This window comes from Acanthaster planci, linkage group LG01 (assembly GCF_054643075.1).
Source record: "Acanthaster planci isolate LZ-2023a linkage group LG01, COTS_SCS, whole genome shotgun sequence".
NCBI classification, from domain to species: domain Eukaryota; kingdom Metazoa; phylum Echinodermata; class Asteroidea; order Valvatida; family Acanthasteridae; genus Acanthaster; species Acanthaster planci.
In genome coordinates this window covers 9,502,889-9,523,333 of record NC_141777.1, presented here as the reverse complement: position 1 = coordinate 9,523,333, position 20,445 = coordinate 9,502,889, and the positions used below count along the sequence as shown (strand labels likewise).

The 20,445-nt window shown below is 41.8% G+C and overlaps 2 protein-coding genes across 5 annotated transcripts in view; one reads left to right on the top strand and one right to left on the bottom strand.

The window, feature by feature from the left end:
• The window catches only part of fbxo11 (F-box protein 11), a 58,324-nt gene extending 47,087 nt beyond the window's left edge, over positions 1 to 11,237 (top strand). For all 3 annotated transcript variants that reach the window (XM_022243728.2, XM_022243727.2, XM_022243726.2), the window contains exons 15-19: positions 444 to 587; positions 1,583 to 1,801; positions 2,569 to 2,677; positions 3,068 to 3,166; positions 4,106 to 11,237. In XM_022243728.2, coding sequence (XP_022099420.1) covers positions 444 to 587; positions 1,583 to 1,801; positions 2,569 to 2,677; positions 3,068 to 3,166; positions 4,106 to 4,235 — 701 coding nt within the window. In that variant the 3' untranslated portion in view covers positions 4,236 to 11,237. The remainder of the gene's footprint in view (positions 1 to 443; positions 588 to 1,582; positions 1,802 to 2,568; positions 2,678 to 3,067; positions 3,167 to 4,105) is intronic.
• A 457-nt stretch (positions 11,238 to 11,694) lies between these two features.
• On the bottom strand, positions 11,695 to 20,216 carry ift43 (intraflagellar transport 43). 2 transcript variants are annotated; one of them, XM_022243731.2, is made up of 7 exons: positions 20,075 to 20,216; positions 18,672 to 18,800; positions 17,984 to 18,060; positions 17,167 to 17,202; positions 15,787 to 15,836; positions 14,752 to 14,900; positions 11,695 to 13,841 (listed from the first exon to the last, which is right to left on the bottom strand). In XM_022243731.2, the coding sequence occupies exons 1-7, from the start codon at positions 20,111 to 20,113 to the stop codon at positions 13,671 to 13,673; spliced, it is 651 nt and encodes a 216-aa protein (XP_022099423.1). In that variant the 5' UTR covers positions 20,114 to 20,216; the 3' UTR covers positions 11,695 to 13,670. The 2 variants fall into 2 exon arrangements, with proteins under 2 accessions (XP_022099423.1, XP_022099424.1); XM_022243732.2 differs by lacking the exon at positions 17,167 to 17,202.
• Between the last annotated feature and the right edge of the window lie 229 nt (positions 20,217 to 20,445).

Below are 20,445 nucleotides of genomic sequence, written 5' to 3'. Positions count from 1 at the left end.
AAACCATACACAAAATCAGTTGCAATAACACACAGTTGTACATTATACTCACTATAATAGCTTCTCATGTCTGTGAGTATCTCCAGCCACAATTTAGCAAGATTTAAGAGATAAATAATACTTCTTTTCCTGTTGAAAGCGTATATTCCTTTTAATTTTTTAATGAATAATGTACATTTTGAATCGCTGTAAGGTTTCTATCGCTTATCATTTGAATCTTCTTGGAGCAAGCCTCCATAGTGCAATTTTTCTCATTTAAAACAAAAAAAAAATTCTCCCTCCCTTTTCATGAATTTTGCATTCAAATATTCAAAATCCAAAAATAATGTTCGAATATTCAACAATCGATCGAATATTCAGTTATTCAGATATTCGGCACAGCCTTAGACCTCAACTTTTTTTGAATAGTTTATATTACTGACTGTGAAAACTTGTTATTTCAGGTCTTGGCGTACTGGAGTACAATGAGATTTTCGACAACGCCATGGCAGGGGTGTGGATCAAGACAGATAGCAATCCTCACTTGCAGTACAACAAGATACATGATGGAAGGGATGGGGGAATCTGCATCTTCAACGGAGGAAGGGGTGAGTGGATAGGCCTAGACTATCCTGGCCTAGAACGTTGTGTCAGTCTCCAATGGAGGAAGGGATGAGTAGATAGGCCTAGACTCTCCTGCTCTGGAATGTTATATCACTCTCCAACAGAGGAAGGGGTGAGTGGATGGGCTTAGAGTATCCTGACCTAGAACGTTGTGTCAGTCTCCAATGGAGGAAGGGATGAGTAGATAGGTCTAGACTCTCCTGCTCTGGAATGTTATATCACTCTCCAACAGAGGAAGGGGTGAGTGGATAGGCCTAGAGTATCCTGACCTCGAACATTGTATCACTGGACTGCATCATGGCAGTCTTGCTTCTTGATTGGTACATTGATGAATTGACTGATCCATTCAGCCCCACCCCATTATATTCTGACTAATCACAACCGTGATTTGTGTCCACACACGTGTATGCTGCCCAAAAGGTTGGAGCATGCGGTGGAGCATTGGAAAAGAACGTGTTCAGTGCCCATGTGCACAGTGGGCGAGGCTTACTGGATCGGTCTATTGTTACATCTCAGTGTCCCACTCTTGGTCCTCTGAAAACTGTGCACTCTTACTGTTATCACCCCCCGAGCATCACGCCGTGCCACATCCAACATTCCAGCCGGAAGGTTTGGACTGCCCCCAGCACCTGCCTTGCAACATCGCCATCACTAAGCAGCTTATCCAAGCCTTCCTTCCTGTAAATTACAAGCATAACCCTCCTCAATCCTCCAAAAATCTTCTGGGTGGTTTTGGAGGATTTTGGAGGACTGGGGATGGCGTCCAGCCAAAAAAGCCTAGGGGGGTTAGGGTGAAGAGAATCTTGCACAAATCTTGTAAATCATTAGAAACCCTCCACATTTCTCACCCATGCGATATCCGTTTCCGTCGGGATGCCTTAACAGAAAAATCCATTAAAAATCGCTCAGTTTGCTCTTTACTAAATATGCGCTAACTACTTATTACCGCATTCTGTGCCGTCCCTCCCCAATCATAAAGGCTTGCTGGAGGAGAATGAGATCTTCCGCAACACCCAGGCGGGGGTCCTGATCAGCTCCCAGAGCCACCCCAAGCTCAAGCGCAACAAGATCTATGACGGGCTGGCGGCGGGCATCGAGATCACCAACAACGCCACGGCCTACCTGGAGGGCAACCACGTCTTCAACAATAAGTTTGCCGGCATCTGCCTGGCCACGGGCGTCAACCCAGAAATGAAAGGTGGGTGGGGATCCGAGTTCTACCTTCAGAGGTTCTGGGGGAACCTGTCACTAGAACTTAAAATGTAGATTTACTGGGGGGAACCTGTTGCCATAACTAAGATGAAGGTTTACCTGTGAAAGCTAGGGAAGGGCCGTTTGTATGCCCAATGTTTTGTGAATGCAAATGGTGCAGAGGACAAAGAAGGGACTTTTCCTCTGAATTGGCACAAATGCATCATTTGGTCCCCCAGTTAGGATTGGATTTGCTTAGGACGTAGTTACACATGGCTTGATTTCATTAATTCACTAAGCAGACGGTATAACAGAGTTGAGTTTAGTTGAAAACCCATACTGTTCTCTGTGCCGCTTATATTGCGTTATCTATTGGGTCTTTTTCCTTTGACCATTTCAAGTAAGAGTGCTACAGTCTTTCTGTCCCTTTCATTTTTGCATGGTTGCAAATTGATCATCTTGGGTTCGAAAAACTTAACAGTTAACCGTATAACCACATTCCCTCTAAGCATGCTTAATTGTCATTTACTGTAATCAGAGCTCGATGTTGGAATGCCCTTCCCTGAACATCATAGCTCCATTAACTGAGCCAACAGAAATTACTGCAAACAGACAGCAAAGATCTAGTGATGAGCAACATAATGAAGTACTTTTGCAAGCAACCTGTTTGCACAAAGCATTATTTTCCTGAGTCAAAAACTATGCAAAGGAGGTCCATTAAACTGGCAGCAGATCCCTGACTGTTAACATGGGTGGTTTTTGTTCTCTGTGCAGATAACAAGGTCCATGGTAACAAGAACGCCATAGAGAAGGCAGTCAAGTGCGGCCGTTGCCTCTACAAGATCTCCAGTTACACCAGCTACCCTATGCACGACTTTTACAGGCCAGTCATCCCGATATGCTAAACGAGAACATGCCTGTTTGTTATTTTCAACAGCAGGTGCTAAAAATGTAGCACGCCGGAGCTCGTTCAGGAATATCAGCCTGTGCGGGGTCAGCCCGATCAGTGGCTGTTTGCCAGCCCACAAGCACTGAACAAATTGAAAGTGGCACGGGCTCAGGTGCTCTGTTCTCAAATGATCTTGGCTGTTTGAAATAACCAAACAGGCTCACTCAAACAACATTTTTCTGCTGCTGACTCTGAGAGGATGGTCAAAGAAAACAAAATCTATCCTCAACAGATTTTCTTCCTGTGTTTGAAAGGGAGTACCATTGTAACGTGCATCGTGCTGGTTTTCATGATAATGTGTTTCCTCGTTTGTGCGGGTAACAGGTGCAAAACGTGCAACACGACGGACCGTAATGCCATCTGTGTCAACTGCATCAGACGATGCCATTCAGGCCATGATGTGGAGTTTGTCACGCACGACAGGTAAGAAGAACAGAAAGTGAATGGGGATTTTATTTTCAAGTATCTCTATGACTGCAAGGTGTGAATCCCACCAAGATGCTGCCTCGTAGCCAGAAAGGTGACTTGATTTCACAAAACCAGTCTTACACTTACTTTCCACTTGTGCTTTGTTTTACAATAGACAGAGCATAGGAAACTCCTCGGTTTGACGTATTGCTCCATCTGCCATCCTGATGAAATAAATATTTCAGTGTACCCAGTCGATTAGCACGGATGGTCTCCGTTTATTTCAGCTGTGCAAAATTTGTTCTTGTTGTTAAAGGCTTGTAATTCTTTAGTAGCACGGATGACTTTCGATTCGTTTTGGCGGGTTGAGTCACATGTAAAATTATCGATTGAAAGCGTTTGTGTAGGTAACTGGCAAAGGAAAGATTGCCCGAGAGTCAGCTTTAAGTATTTCAAGATATTTTACATTTTGGACATATTTATTACTTAAATTTAACTTCACTGAACAACATGTTGCACTTGTCACCAGTGAATATCCACCTATTCAGTAAACAGCAGCTGGGGCCAATTTCATAGAGCTGCTTAAGCACAAAATTTGCTTAAGCGTGAAAAAACCTTGCTTGACAAATCAGGTTACCAGCCAAAACTCCGTGTGGTGTATATTGGTTTGGAATGGTATTCACCTGACTTTTGGTGAGCATGATGATCACATAGAATTTGAGCTGGTAATCTTTGTTTTAAGCAAGGTTTGTTGTGCTTAAGCAAATTCTGCTCTTAAGGAGCTCTATGAAATTGGCCCCTGATGTAGGCAGGTATTTACCAGACTTACTGGGATTGTCTAGAAACACTCTAACATGCACCGTCAATTAAGTAGTGTTCATTATTGTCTGTATATTATATATTACTAAAATCCTTTTTTTTTTTTTCCCGGCTGTTTGTTTTTCCTCATGACAGGTTTTTCTGTGATTGCGGTGCTGGTACCCTGTCCCTCCAGTGCCAACTGGCTGGAGAACCCACCAAGGACACGGACACACTCTACGACTCAGCAGCACCCATTGAGTCCCACACCCTCATGGTCAACTAGCGACAGTTCCACCGCCACCCACCCAACCTCCTCCCAAATTTGCCTTCTCCGTTCCCCCCCTTTACTCTTTTCCAACGCACTTCGTCATTTTTTGACATTGGGCACTCGCTTTCACAAAGGCCAACTGAAGAGATAGTTGCAGGAAGAGACCCATTCGCTTGCTGTGCCTGTCCACTTTTTTTTCCCCCAAGTGTCACAGAATCTCTTCTGTGGAACCTGACGCCTTGTCACCCCTTTTGCACATTTTGTATTGATACACAAACTATCTTGTGCGGCTGACGTCTTTGAACCAATAAAACCTGGCATTTTATGCTGATAGTCAACGGACGTAACCTGGGAGCGTTGTAGGAACTTATCACTTTCCGGGCTGAAGTCAGGAAGCCATGTACCTGTAAAGTCCATTGGCTGCTCAAAGTTGCTTCAAGGGTAAATGTCTTGCTAAACACAATAGAGTGTAAGATCCAAATTTTTATCATGTGGTTGCACGAGATCTGCACAGGAGCCGTTCCTTGACACCAGTGCTGCATGCTAACCATTTCTGATAAGTTGTGCCCTGCTTGTGCCAGATTCTTCCATGTGTAGAGAGTTCTCACAAGCCCTCTTGAAGTTGGGGTACGATGGATGCATGGCCACTTTCACCTTTAAGCAACCTGTTTCCATGTGCGAGTTGTGGTCAAAACTCATTCATGAGTTTGGACTCAATGATGTGCTCATTTGTGAGTTTGCACTCACTTTCCAGTCTGCACTCGCTCAGTTTTTTTTTTGCTACCACGGCAAAGAGATCTTGGCCTGTCACAAAAATGCAATCAACATTTATTGATATCAGTATAGCGATTTCATTAGGTGTTTGCATAGTGCAACGACAGCCAAACATAAAATCCCCCCCCCACAGAGAGACTGGGCACATTGTCACAGCTAATGGACTCACCTAGACATTGTGGTTTGGTGTTTAGCAAAAAGCGGGCTTTGTATCGGTTTACATGTAGGTGCAATGCATGGTTGCGTGATAGTCATTTCAGAATCACTGAATGTAAGGCTGTGTCCAAACTCCTTGGCTACGGCTAGAACTAACACACAGGTCTATGGTAGTGGCCGTAGCTGGTTTCCATTGAGTCGTGTGTGATTCCAAGCCGCAGCCAAGTGATTTGGACGCAGCCCAAGACCCCCAGAAAGTGGTCTTATGACGAGGAAAAGGCAAATGATGAGGGTGCCATACTCATTGGAGACATTGAAACCAGTGCATTTTGGCACATAATGGCATGCACCGTCGTTCACTGCATCGGCTAGTCAATACAGATACGTATTATGAGGCCGTATCAAGATACCGGATGGGACCTTATTAAATGTACGACCAGAAAGAGACAAAAATTTCATCAACAATTTCCTTGCTGTTTCAAATGTTAAAAAGGAGAGGAAATTTGTAGTATTGTGGAGACAGAGTTGGGCTTATTTTATGCGAACTTTGGCCGAAATGTAACTTTCCAGCCAAAGGCCTGTAATTTCGTTTGTTCATATTTATGAAATCTAATATATCCACAAAAAGGAGATAAACAGCATCGTTTATTTCCCGTGACTTTATTGGACATCTATGTTCGAAATGTCAAAAAGGAAAACCAAACAAGCTAGACTGATGTTGAAACAAGCTAGACTGATATTTTGATCAACCGATTGATCTGACAGGATATTATTTGTTTCAAAATATTTTTTGATAAAAGTGGGCAAAACAGAATAGATTGTTAAGAAAAGCAATTTTTTTTTTCTTTACTAAATGTGCTTCCTAGAAAACTGAAAGTGTTAAAAGCCTGGTCGTAGAATTGTTATTGTCCATCTCAAGACAAAATCAACTCATTTTTTTTTACACCTGTATGTAAATGTTTTGTTTTGATATCTGTTTATCCTTCAGAATTTTTCAGTGTTTTCAAGTGCCATGCCTGCTTTTTCCTACCCTTATTGTTTATTTCGAAAGAGGTCACCGTTGTGGTCCACAAAACACAGTTGTGTGTGGATGTAATGTAGGCACTCCTCCTCTCTGCCATTGTATGTCGTCGAACACTTTGTGTACAACCAGTCTGTTACTCTTTGGACCACAGTGAAGTTTTTTTTTTAAGGACAAACTGGTTGGAAATAAATGATTAACACAACGGGATGCATTTCGAGCGAGAAAACAAACTCTGTTCCGCCACTGTGCGTTAAATGTAGCTACACAAACCTAGATCAGAAAGAAATGGAGCCACTTTGGTCACGAGTCTGACCAGAAATGGCCTCTACTTGACATGACTTTTTACTTTAATTGGTTCATTGTTCATCCCACTGCTTTGAATGCATATAATTCCTACACCTGACCAGGGCAAACATTGTGTTAAGGGACACATTTAAAGTGTTGATCAAGGAGTTAGAAACTGCAGAGTTTTGAAGCCATACGTGCTGGTGCTTATCAAATTACTAACACTTACTGTAGACAGGTTTTTTTATTCATTTGTCGTGGGGGCCCGGTAGACTTTTGTTAGTGATGTCAGTTGAAGCGGCAGTAATTTACACTTTACTCTCTGCATTTTAGTACTTAAAAACGTGCATTATTCCATGCAAGAACTTCAGACTTCTCTCTTCTGATGGCATCTGAACATTTACATATTTAAGGCATTCTTTATGGCACAACTAAAGTCCCACAACACTCCATATGTAACTGTTCAGTGAAGGGTCCTGTTTTACATGAAGTGCAAAACTTGTATTTACAAATGAATATTTGGTGACTGGAGTAGTGAGACTGAATTCACACTGCAACCAGTGGACACTTTTGTTTTGTTATACATTTCTATCCCCCCCCCAAAGAGATTATTTGATATTTAGCTGCCCAGAAATGAACTGACCAAACTTCTGCACCGTCCCAGATGACACAGTGTAAAGCTTTAAAATACTTGGGCTCAGTTTCACGGAGCTGTTTAACAGAAATAGAGTTCTGGTCAAAATTCTCACGCAAGGCAACAACTGGCAGGGAACCAGCCAGAAACAATACCTGGCAACCTGTGACTGTGTAAGCAAATGTCATGCGTAGAGCTCCTGTGGAATAGGCCTCTACACTGGTGCTGTCTCACTTTGATTACATGTGCGCCTACTTATGGAGCTGGTGGAGGCCCGTCGACCACTGAGCACCACAGGAAGCACACACATAAACACAGTGTGGGATCATCATTACAGATGTCTGTAGAGGTTTTGCATGGTAACCATCTTGCATGGCAGTTCTTTTGTTCCACAGGGAAACCTCGTTTGTGCATACTCTATGAAACAAAAGCTTCGGCCTGCAAGATGGCAGTCATGCAAACCCACTATTGCCCTGAGCCAGTTCGTAGAGCAAAGTGAATACAAACACACTTTGGTGACAACAGATCAGATGTTCACACTGCAATTTGCAAAATTGTCATTTGCCTGGGGTATGAATCGGCCTTTTAAAGCGTGGTGTTGCGGGTGGAAGTCCCACATGTATGGGCTTGTAAATCATTTCCCTATTTTGGTCCGAAATTCTTATGCTCAAGAAGTATGCTGTTGAAAAACAGAATCCAGTGTAATTTTAAAGAAGCCTAAAACTTAGGCCTTATTCCAAATAAATGTTTTGCTTCAAAGTGAAAGTGAAATAGGCAGATGAAGTTGGAACTTTTTTTTCCAAATGCAGAGAAGCATCACACATCAGCAGTTGTACTCAGTCTGTACAGTTCATTGTAATTAACCTGGAACATTTCAGCCTTGAATGGAATTATTGTTGACAGATTTGTAAATTGGCCTCTCTGAGAAAAGAAGCCATTCGTTTGATGGTCCGTTTAGTTTTTTGAGGATGATTTTAGTGTGGTGTATCTTTACTTGTGTAGTAAGGTTTGTGTTTCTTCTGTCCAAACATCAGGGCTCTTCCTCACATAACCGATTCTTGTAGTTGTTTACAGTAGCACTGTTAATGTATGGATTCAAAAAAGAGACAACTCACAAGCACATCAGCACTATTCATAGCATTCAAGCATTGAGTGGGGTCGTTTGCTCAACGCCATCTCTGTCCTTTGTTTTGTTTTAACCCAGAATATCAACTTCTGAATGGCACAGTAAATGTAATATCTGGTGCTGATATGAAAATGGACAAAATACTTATTTTGTCCGTTGCCATTAGGATGCAACGGAAAGACAAAAGTGTCAGAACTATTTGCTGAATGGGAAATACAGTTCCAGTCCGGAATCTTTTAGGAAAACTTACAAAGAGCTACCAGCAATAACATGGCAAGTGTTGGGTTTAATATTAACTGGTGTTACCTCATACGTATTTTAGTTGGTTTGTTTTTTTTTGGTTTGTTTTATTCTGTTCTCCTTTTGCAAATAGATAGGGGTGGAGAAATGAACAAGCAGCGACTTGGTCGAGTCCATCACGTCATTTCCAAAGGCCACTCACAAGTAAAAGGATGAAGGACAACAGGAAAGCCTGTGTCTTTAGTTCATTTGAATAGCTTGTGACTCGGACTTCAGACTGGGTGACTTGTGATGGACTCGACTACAACACTGATAGTCTACTCATCTGTTGAGCTTTGAGACCATACAGAGAGAGTTGACTCCCTCATGACCTGCCTTGCACATGACCCGACTTGAATGGAACGTTTGTTACTTTGCAAAGTGCCAAAGTAGAGCTAATATGTAATACCAGGGACTGTCACAGGCCTATCTGCAAACTCTTCTCGGCAGAACAGTTTGTAAATCTGGACACTTTTTCCGTGTTCACTCTACCTACTTTCAGAAGTTTGAAATAATGTTGTTTTCACCCGGCACGTTGTATTAAATGTTGCATTTCCGTGTACATAGGAGTACCTGAGAGCGTGAACTTAAAGTTGAGTTTCAAAGCAAATGGGTTGTACAGACTCGTTGCATTTGTTGAATCAAGTTAAAAAATTCATTGTTTCAAGATCTGGTGGTGGTTCAAACCTGTGAACGGGAAGTAAACTTGGGGAATCGGAAATGACTACATAGATTTTGTTTACTGTTTTTGTTCGTCGCCACTGTATTCATGCAAGATATTCCTTGCTTACAAATCAGAAACAGATAAACTAAAGTTAAGTGAGATGGATTCAAGCTTTCCTTTGGTGTATCTCATGTAGGTTGTTGAGACATACGGCAAGGCAGTAGCAAGGCTATGGCGCTGCAGACGGTAAAAATAGATGGATTTTGTTTTAATATGTAGAGCCGTCGTCATTGCTGTTCCCAGCATATCAAGGCTGTTCTCAGATCTTTTGAGTATAGTCTTTAAGAAAAGAAAAATACCTGTACCTTGTTTAATCACCCTGGGGTTTCCCCTGTGGTGGACCGCTATATTTTGATGTTGATTTATTTGACTTGCCAAGCTACAACTGATGGTGGCTACTGGAAATAGTACATGGGTCCGAACGGTGTTCATTTTGAGTCACACCATATTGAAAATAGTATATATCTCGGCATCTGCGCACCACTTTCGATTTAAAACAAAGAAAGCTTCCAGTTTGTTTCATTTTGCACAAAAGCAATTGAGCAATATGGTGTAATGTTTTATTTGTGTTTTTGGTTTGTTTTTTAATTGACTGTTGGTTGTCTTTGTCTGTGATCAACATCTTTTAAAACTTTGTGAAGAACACCTTTTGAAGCCTAATCGGTAGACCGAGTGGAGATAGTGAATTTTCATCCTGAATACTTCCTACTAACATACACATGAATTTGTACAAATTAATGTCACAATTTGTTTATATACCGCTGCCTTTTATTGAAGGTTTTTTTTTCCTTACAAGCAGTACCTTATTTGGGAATCATGAACCAGAGGGCCAGGGGATGCAAATTTACTCCTGTGTCGAGATCACATCTCATGTGAAACATGAATGCTGAAGTACGTGCGACTTCCCGAAAGGTAGACTCAGATTTGGGGAAATCTTGGAATGCTTCACCGGTTCCCTGCGTTAAGACAGTAGTTGTCAAGGAACCTTGTATGGGGACCATCATAACAACCCCCTCCCCTCGGTTTCATGATTCCCCACAGCAGAGACGGTGTATACAGTTTTATGTATATAATTTTTTTTTTCCTTTTCTCTTTCAAAGTGTTGTAATCAAAACTTGTTTGTTTTTTTTATCACTGCTGCACCCAAGATGCCTGTAGTATCTGTTTGAATTGGATCGCCCTATGTACTTAAGAAGGGAGTGGTGCTGAAATCATGAGACCAACCCTAATGCACTTGGCCTGTTGAGAGTTAGGATGAGGGTTAGATCTAGTGACAATTCTTGTTTTGAAAGTGGCTCCTTTGCATCCCCAATGCAGGCACGCGTGGGACTCGGAGAAGTTTTGTTACAAAGTGTATTAAATGAATTTTTACAAGTTGGGAGATGTTGGGTATGATTTTAAAAAAGTGCCAATGAACATGAAGACCATTGCTGGCGTGTCCAGTCATCAGACTGTTGTTTGTTTTTTTTCAAAGGGTTAGGAAACTGCTCGTGTGGACAGAGGACAGATTTGTTTCTGGGGCCATTTTAATAAAATTATCACCGTGTCTCTCAACTTGCAGAACATATACCTGCACTCCTTTAAAGGGGGAAAAAAATTGTTTACCTTTGTTGGAGGTTGAGAAAAAAGTAGTTGATTGTACAGTACCCGATGTAGAGATGAAGTAGAATTGCTTTTGACGGAGCTTGCAATTTGCAATATAGTATACAATTCACAAACTATTAATATAATTGTGGGACTTCGTATTTTGTGGGAGTCCTGAAAAAAATAATGTATTGAAGGGCTGCTAATGTATTTGGTCAATCAAATGTATGTTATATTATCATCATTCCTTTTTTTTTTTGGAGTAGACATGTCGGATTGTGATCTGTGTTTATCATCTGACTCGACTTTGAGGATTCATTCTTTGTAATATCCTGCATGGCAGTTAAAAAAAATGATTGGCCAAATAAAAGAGAGTGTGAGAGAGTGAGCGATTTGATTGGCCGGAATACTGGCCAATCGAACAAGTTTAAGATCTGTCGTCTTTTGTCAAAGTTTATTTTGGAGTCGGTTGTTAATTCATTTCTTCAAGAATTACCCTCATGAAATTGGGCCCAGTATAGTTGAGGGCATGACTCATACTGAAATTTTGAATCTGGGGACCGCAAACATTTTTGTCCCCACGGCTCAGTTGCAACTTTCCTGACAGAATTGTCCCGTACAGTAAAGGCCAGCCCACGGCTTCAAGCAGTGAAGAACATTGAAAGAATTCAATGAAAATATGCCTTTTTTCCCCATTTTAGACCACTGACAGTTCTCAATTTTCATGCTTCAATGTGTTAGAGGCAGATAAGCACCCACAATAGAAACCAAACAAGTATTAAAAAGACCACATCTCAAAGTCTCACAAGTCATTTTGATAGTATTTGCAAACCTTTTACATGCACATGCAGTTGAAACATCAACCAAAACAACAGCATGCTCAAAGAATAACATTCCTCACGCGCTGATACAATTTAATTAAATCACCTACAAATATGTTAAAATATGATACAGAATACACTATTTCTGTACATACAATTTGACAGTAGTTCACTGGACACCACTGAAAATACAAGGTTGTAAAGAAGACTATCACATGACCAGACACAGGACTAACTACAAGAAACAGTGTGAGCAGTGAACTGGGAATAGTTCTTGGTGCAGCTCATCCGAGTAACTTTTACATATCCTATGATGGTCATGCGAGGGTTTTTATATCGAGTGTAACACTACCAAGTGTTGGCTCAACACTTCACTGGCTGCCTGGACTGGGTCTTATTTCATGCTGTCAAAAGTGCATCTCCTTGACCATGGCCAGAAACATGTTGCTGCTTTGGCCACGTTATGTTTGCATGACATCATTGTTCTGACCAAACAAGAATTCAAGACTAGAAGTCTGATATTAACATTTGATGAGTAGCAAAACAATGTGTTTTCGATAGAATTCAAGACTAGATGTCTTATGTTTAATAATTCTTGACTGCTGTGGTGTGGGATATGACATTCTGAACACCCGAAGGATGCACAGTGCCCCGAGGCGAAGCCAAGAGCGCTATGCGCCCATCAGGTGTTCAAAACGTCATATTCCACACCACAGCAGTCAACAATTGTTTTGTCATACCACAGTCTTAAGGAATTTATCCAAAGGAACGAGCTCTGAATTTCAGAAGTTCAGCAGACGATAGGCCTACTGTCAAACTGTATAATTAACATAAAAGACGTAAATGATATCGTCTGCATATACACCGTTCCCTCACTTTCTTTATTTGCGTAAAGTTTAATGAAAGTAGTGCGGGTACCAGTGAGTATAAGTTCACGTCATGTAGTCTGGTTGGTGCTCCCTGCATTACTTTATTCGCCATGGGGACGGGAACAAGTCTGTTATAAGAGCGCGACCATTGATCAAATATCCTGGTAACGTACGCACAAAACGTATCGTGGGTACCACGCAAAACTGACTAAATGAGCGACAATGTCGCCCTTGAACTTCCTGAAGCTCTTCAGTCTCATGCACATGCTTTCAGCACAATGATGTCTCACGGTGAGTGTGATCGTCATGTGATCGTTCTGGGCCAATGAATAGACAGTATCCAAGACACAGGTATGACAATAACATTTGATGATTTTGCAAAACAATGTGTTGGTTCATCACCATTTCAAAATGGCAGAAAATAAGCAGGCAGTTCTTGTCTCCAAAATAAGTGACTCCCAAATGTTGTTGCATGCAGCAAACCAAAATGGGTAATTTCTTCCAGATCAGGAAAAGGCAGCAGCAGCAAGAGGAAACTTGTCCAATTCTCTTGGTTAGCATGAGGTCAGCGGGTCTTATTTCTTGTCTCTCAATGATCAGTGGTGGCTGTTATTTATCACACCCTCTGGATGCAAAGGGAATGAATAGGGTTGTGGTCAATGAAGAAAAAATCTGAACTATTATCCATATTTCACAATTTTACTCTTTTTATATGTACACTGTAGTAAAATATCTCCCACCTTATACCAAATAAAAAAGTACCAATGAGCCAATCAATGCTCTAGTTTGTAACCGACTATTGTGAGGCCACTAGAAGAACAATATGAGGCTTCTCTGCGTAACTGTGGGGTAACTGTGAGGCTAGAACGATGCTGCTATGAGGCCACTAGGAGCCATTCATGTGATCAGTGAAGCTACAATGAGCCCACTGTGAGGCCAATATATGAAGGTAAAATCTGACAATGAGGACATGGGGACCACTGTGAGGCCACTCTATGAGGCTACAATCTGACAATGAGGACATGGGGACCACTGTGAGGCCACTCTATGAGGCTACAATCTGACAATGAGGACATGGGGACCACTGTGAGGCCACTCTATGAGGCTACAATCTGACAATGGGGCCACTGTGAGTCCACACCGAAGCCACTCTGTGAAGGCCACCCACAGGCCGCTATGCCTTTCCCTTCTCCTCCATGTCAGCGTTCTGTTTGTCCCATTCAGTCTGCAGCTCGGAGGAGACCTCAGTGAAGATGAGATCCCAGTCCCAGGGTTTGTCCTCCTCCGTCACATCCTGCTCCGACGACAGAACTTTGGTTAACAACTTCAGGTCTATGTCGTTATCCTGATGGGAGTGGTGGGGTGAACAAAGAGAGAAAGACAATCATTCCAATGTATTGGAGTTTCTGATGAGATGCAACAGTTTATCGTCTTTAATGTAGTGGTATTTCCGGTTCTCCTCAAGAGTCTCTCTACCTGATCCAGATAATTTCCTTGGTCATATTTCATAGCACTACTTAAACAGTTAGCACAAAAGTCCTGCTCACTACAGCAGAAAATCATGCTGCTGATTAAAAACCATCCCACAACTCGAATGAGTTGACAGTTGCAGGTGTACGGAGAGTTCTACTGTTACGTCACTGATTAAAGCAACTTTTCCCTCAGGTGTCAAGGTTCCTTTTGCCATGCTGACCGCTTTAACAGTCACTGCGAAACAGATGGAGGCTACCTTCAGCTGTTGAGCCGCGCTAATGATATTGAGCCCAGGATGTCACTAGAGAATTGAGTGAAACACCCTTCCTCATCCCAAGGCCGAATGCCATTACCATATTTTGAGGGAACTTTCTTCTGTTAATCCCGCCGTTCACTACACCATCACATACTTTGTTTACCTAAAACTTTTAAGGATTAGATTTATGCCCATTCCTTCAACCCTGACTTCACACAGGGCTACAAAATAGTACTTGTACACAGCAAACCAGTGTTCCTGTTAACTGGTGTAGAGTTCTTTTAGTACTTTTTATTACAAGGTATTTCAGCCAACACGAAGCATGTAGTAGTCTGTTATTTGCAGTACATAGTCCTTCTATTCAAATCAATACCCAAGCAGTTAGGGCTAATAAACTGAACTGTGCTGAATTATGAGAAAAACAGGACGTTTTAACATTTCATCGGCACATTGAAAAGTAAAGGCCCAAAAACTATTGGAATAACAAGCGCAGTGGCATTCAACAGCACAATGAAAGCCTTCCTACCAGTGTGAGTAGTTGCGAATGCTTCAGCAGGTCATTGTCTAACTCCCTGTAGGTAGCCACTCGGTTGACTTGCACGCTGGGTGGTGCTGCAATCTGGGTGGCCATGTCCTCCTCTTGGACATCGTCCAGGTCTGGTATCACAGGAATGTCTGCAGCAGGATGGAACAGCTTTTTAAAGGCTTCAGCTGCAATGAACACCTTCTGTTTGGCGTTTTTTGTAAAGGAATATTGATCCACCATTAAAAAGCTTCATAGGTTTACAGGAACAACAATAGAGGGTGACAAGCCTCTTTTGTGATTTCATTATTAAGGATTGTCCAATATCTGGAGATTGCATTTTAGAGATGAAGCTAATGCATTCAAATCTGAATTTTGCGTTCAAATCTGAATTTCTAGGCCAAGTAGGTCATTTGTTAGACAAGGGCAAACTCTGCACTGTCAACCTCCTGCTCTGTAATGGTCCAGTGTCTTTGTGCTATACCTACCCATTATCAACAGTACACTTGTGCTAAGCACCTGCGACATAATTATGTTAGAACTTGCATCAAAGTATGATAGGGCATTGTGTACGGACAAGAGGTGACAGGTTTTTCCATCACAACCTCTCAATGTTGATGACATAATACATCCAGGTGCGGGCTTTAATACACATAGAAGGTGCGGGGCACACATGAATGATTATTTACATAATCAGAATGTAAGTTTAATCTTCATTCATTCACAGCCTTTGTGTTGGTTTCAAGTGTCCAGTTAGAACAGCCACCCACTTGTCTACAGACAACTAGAACAGATAACGACGGTGTCTGTTTTTAGCCCACAGATGTAAAGCTACAGTGCATACTGTTAAACATATAAACAAGTCAGAGCACAAAACAATAAAATCTCATTCACATTTGAAGAGTATTGGTCACTCATAAAATCACTCCACTTAAAAGACTAAAAAAAAACATAATACCTAACTCAGGCTCCCTACACGTGTATTGTAAGGTGTGTGCCAAGATTTCAATTATTTATGAAATAAATTCACTGCCCTACCGTCATCTGAGTCATCTCTCCTTTTTGGGCTCTCTGCTCGTGCTCGCTCACTGCAGAAACGAAACACACAAATGCCACTTGTAACAAGCCACTATACACCACCTTGGGAATGTGCTTTTGACTAGATCAAGTGCACGCTAAATGGTGGTGCACATGCCGTGTGCGTGAGAGTCACTCTGTCTGCTAAAAAAAAGGCACATCAAATATTCACAATTGTTTGTGAGGCCAAAAGGTCAGCCTCAGCCCAAGTAGCTTTGCAGCAGTGATTCAAAGTAAAGCAGCCCTCCACCCCTTCATTTGTGATTGGGAAATTTGTCCTGTCAACTCCAGTGAAACTTACACAGGTTGCAAGAAAAGTGCCTAAAGGGAAATAAGATGATGTGAACATTTGTGTGAAGGGAAAGCAATTTCACCATATACTCTAAACTCTCTACTGAACAAAAATAAGATACTATATTACATTGAGTAAAAACACACAAATGATTTATAATTGATGCATGAAAAACACAACACAGCAATTCAACAATTCCCTGCAAAAAGTTGGTTCAAATGAAGGGAAAGCAAACGGTGCATAACACACTCCTATAAACACAAAAACCTCACACAAAGGAAAGCCGCCCGAGTATGAAAAAAACACCTTAATTCAAGAGAGTAACAAAGCAGGGCAGAAATGAAGTTTCTGTCTTCTTAACCTCTCACAAGTTTCCTTTTTCCAGGTATTTGTATGGTTTTTTTTTCAATAACAGTAAATTATAATTATTAGATGGTCACACTGAATCTGATTTTCAAGAGGAAAGTTCCTCTAAGCCATACATGTAAAAACAAAGCTTCATAGTTGGCAATCAGTCCTTCTTATTTGGTGAAATCGTAAAGCTATGGTGAAATGTACACGCTTTAATTAGGTGCAAGTACCGTACATGTGAATTTGTCTACTGAGTAGTTCTGGATTTACGTACTAATGGTTAGTGTACATTTTAAGACGGTGCTAGCATATATAATACGACACATGGAATCTAGTTCAAGCTAATTTGAAAAGTGCAGTTTTTTAACAGCATCAAAGTAAGAGAAACCTAGATGGACTATGTTGTATCATGCACATCTGGACAAATTTTGAAATCACACAAGGAGCAGAGTGCAGCCACACGAGGAAAGGAAAGCCAGGGAAGATATGATTCAGGATGAAAGCTGGCTAATAATGGAAATAAAGTCTTCTGAGTTTTGGTATCTAGTGGGATCCCATCACAATGTGAAAACTAAAACAAACTGGTATTTTGAATACCAAATTTGGCAAGCATTATTGCCACGCGGACAGTTACCCACAGCATGAAAACTATGAATTCCGATTCAATCCTGAACCATACCCTCGGGCTCTGAACTTACTCAGAGAAGGACTGCAGCTCATCAGCTGTCCCCAACCTTCACAGAGGGTCATCATGCCAAGCAGTAAAAACAAATCAGCAAAGTAAGGGTGTGATGGCAACACATGCAGTGGCAATGAATGTATTTGAGTACCACTCATTGGACTATCCCCAGGGTAGAGCCTCAAGTGAGGTTCCCAACCCTCACCCTACACCAATGACCTCGAGTTCTGGAGATGCACCATTCAGGTCAGGCCCCGAGCCTCATTCAAGAAAGTGGCAGGTGAAACTGTACTCAAATGCACTCATAGCAAGGATATTCAGTTTCCCTCTTATCTTGGGGTTTTACATTTGGAAAACTGATTGGGGTGTTGGACTATTCTACAACAGAGATTCCAATGATTCATGAATGTACAAAAACCGTACTCGTTAAAGTCCCAACTTAAAACTCAGCACGAAGCACATATTTATCACAGTTTCTTAAAACAACAAACCATTTTTCTTTCAAAATAAATGAGGTTTACATGTGGGACACTCAATAAAACAACAATGCAACGCACAAGGTAAACCTAGATGCAAAAATAAGGGAGGGTGGCAGGGTCCAAACCAAGGGGTACACAGCAAAATCAAGAGGACGAACCAAGCACAAGTCTAAGCTCAAACTCCTTGGTCTTGAAATATTTTCATGCAGAATCCCTGTTTCCTTCTCTTCAGGATAATTAGTCATGATGTATTATATCTTACACCATTTTTTTACTCATTGATGTTCCTACTGAAACATTGTAAATTAAACTGTGCATGATCAATTAGATATTGGATTGATTTAACTTGCTACTTACGGCTTCTTGTCAGCTTTGGGTGCATCATCAGCCCAGCCGCCTTGCCGTCTCTTGGGTCTACTTGGTGGGCCTCGGGGCTGCAAAAAATTTAACGGTTGCATCAGTCTGATTACTGTAACGGGGAATGTGAAATTGCTGTGTCCTACACCATAGGGAAAGAGCACAGGTCTAAGCACTAAGAATTCCATACATGTGAATTTGATGTCATGTACATTATCAGTTCATGAAATCATTTCATCACATCTCTGGCCCGAGTATTTTTGCTTGGAATCTTTCCTATACTATGCAATAAACCTATGACACCATTTTTTGGTTGAATGTGTTTTGAGACATCAAGTCCCATTTAAAAGAATGATAGTTGGGCTTTACACTTATGACCTACTCAAGCCATCAACATCCTTGAAAAACATCTTTTATGTTATTGTCATATTTGGGGCAGTTAATCCTTAGTCTGTGGGAAATTTGCTAGGGTTCTTCCAGATTCATTCAGAATCCACCACTGTCCGGGCTACCGCTGTCTAGCACTTAAACTTTCAAAGGACACCATCAGGTCCCACATTAAGTAACAGTGGTCAGAACTAGGTAGGTTCATTTTGTCCACAACCCTACAAAATCCTCCAAAACCTCTTAGTAGATTCTGAAGGAACTGGGAAGGGCTAGGGTTGATGTACTATGGTTGGTCACTCACGCTTCCATTTCTTTCCGATACGGGGACTATACCCTCCGCTGATTCATCTCCACCAATGTCACCATTGGGCTGGCTGCTGGCCACTGCTTCTTGCCTCTCTTGTCTTGCTCTTCGTCCCTTCTTAGCATCCTATCAATGTAAAGTATACAAAGATTATGGTGTACGCTGTTGCCAAAAGTAACTCTTGTCATTGACACAGCAATGTACATGTAGGCCTACATAAATAAAAAAAAAATGAAAACGGATTTATGATAGGAGAATGAAAGAATAGGTGCATGAAAAGTTCCAACGGGGAGGTCAGTACTGGAAACTTTCTGCGGAACTTCAAAATAGGCCTACATTTCTCAAAAAACACCGAGGGATAAGTGTGAGAAATGGATGCAACCTAATCTTAGTGGGAAAATGTCAATTGGTAGGCCTAGTGTATTAGGCCTAATTTTAGTTTTAGTCCCATGCTATAGAAAAGGCCTGGGCCTACTTGCAGAACTGCAAGTCACTACTCCATGTAGACTTGACTCATGTCGGGATCTTTGTGATATCTTCATTTCTACTTTGGATGAATATCGAGACTGGGTGCCGTTGTTTGCTCCGTGCCCTCTTGTGTCCACTTATTACTAGGAGTTCAGTTCAGAAATCCCGACTTGACAAATCTGCCAACCATTTATAAACAGCAAATGGGCTCATCTACCAACAGTGGTAGCAGCCAATCACATTGCCGGACATGATTTTACGTTGTTCATACCTGCATTATAATGAACGATTCTACAAGTCTGACTACTTCGATTGGTGGAAATTCCATATACATTATGCAAGGTCATGTCGTTCAGTTGCAATTATGAATAACTAAATATCACCGACGGGGGGGTTCCATTGGCTTATCCATCAAGTCGGACTTCCGATTGGCTTATCCGTCAAGTCGGACTTACTGACTGGTGACGTATGGCACACGTTGTACAATAAAAGCTATCAAATGAAGGGTTATGCGAGCTGCCGGGCCGAGCCTGACGACCGTGTGGTGCGTACCAGCTGAAGGGATGGCTGACACGGGAAGAGCAACGTAAGTCCGACTTGATTCAAGTCTATACTCCATGTGACTTGAAGTCTTTTTGTTTATGGGGTCATAGCATTATCTGTTTTTTTAATCAAGCCTATCAGGTAAATTACTGGTGTTGCAAATTCTGCTTCTTTAATCAAATTTTCCAGTGAGAGCAACTGTGAGGTAGCTGTGGGCCTAGCTCTTGAGGGTTTCGTTTCACAAGTAAAACAAAATTTCTGGGCCCGACCTGAATGCTCAACCCTACCCCCAGAACCATGGGGTCCGACATCCACCCCGCTCACATGTCAGACCCCACAGTTCTGGGGGTAGGCCTAGTTCATGAGGATGGTCAGCAACTTTGGCTTACCCTCTTTTTGGTTGTAAACTCTAAGTCATCTTCCTCCATAGTAATAGCTACAGGTTCCTGACTTTCTGATCGTGAAGTCCACCTCCACCGTCAGACTGTCTGTAGCCAATGTCAGCCTTGGTCGTCAGTACAGCCTACAGTACAGGCAAAGCCACGTAAGCTACCAGTCTGCCTGGCCTGGACGCACGGGATTTGTCGATTCAAGCCGTTCCTGTGACCTTGTTCCCAGAAAGTATGCAACACAAACCTGACTATGGTCGAGTTACACACCAATTACTATATTGCCTTCAGTTTGTCGCACAGTTCACCAAATTTATGTTCGATTGGGGCCGGCCTTCAACGCAGAGAGAACAAGCAGCAGACGAGAAAGG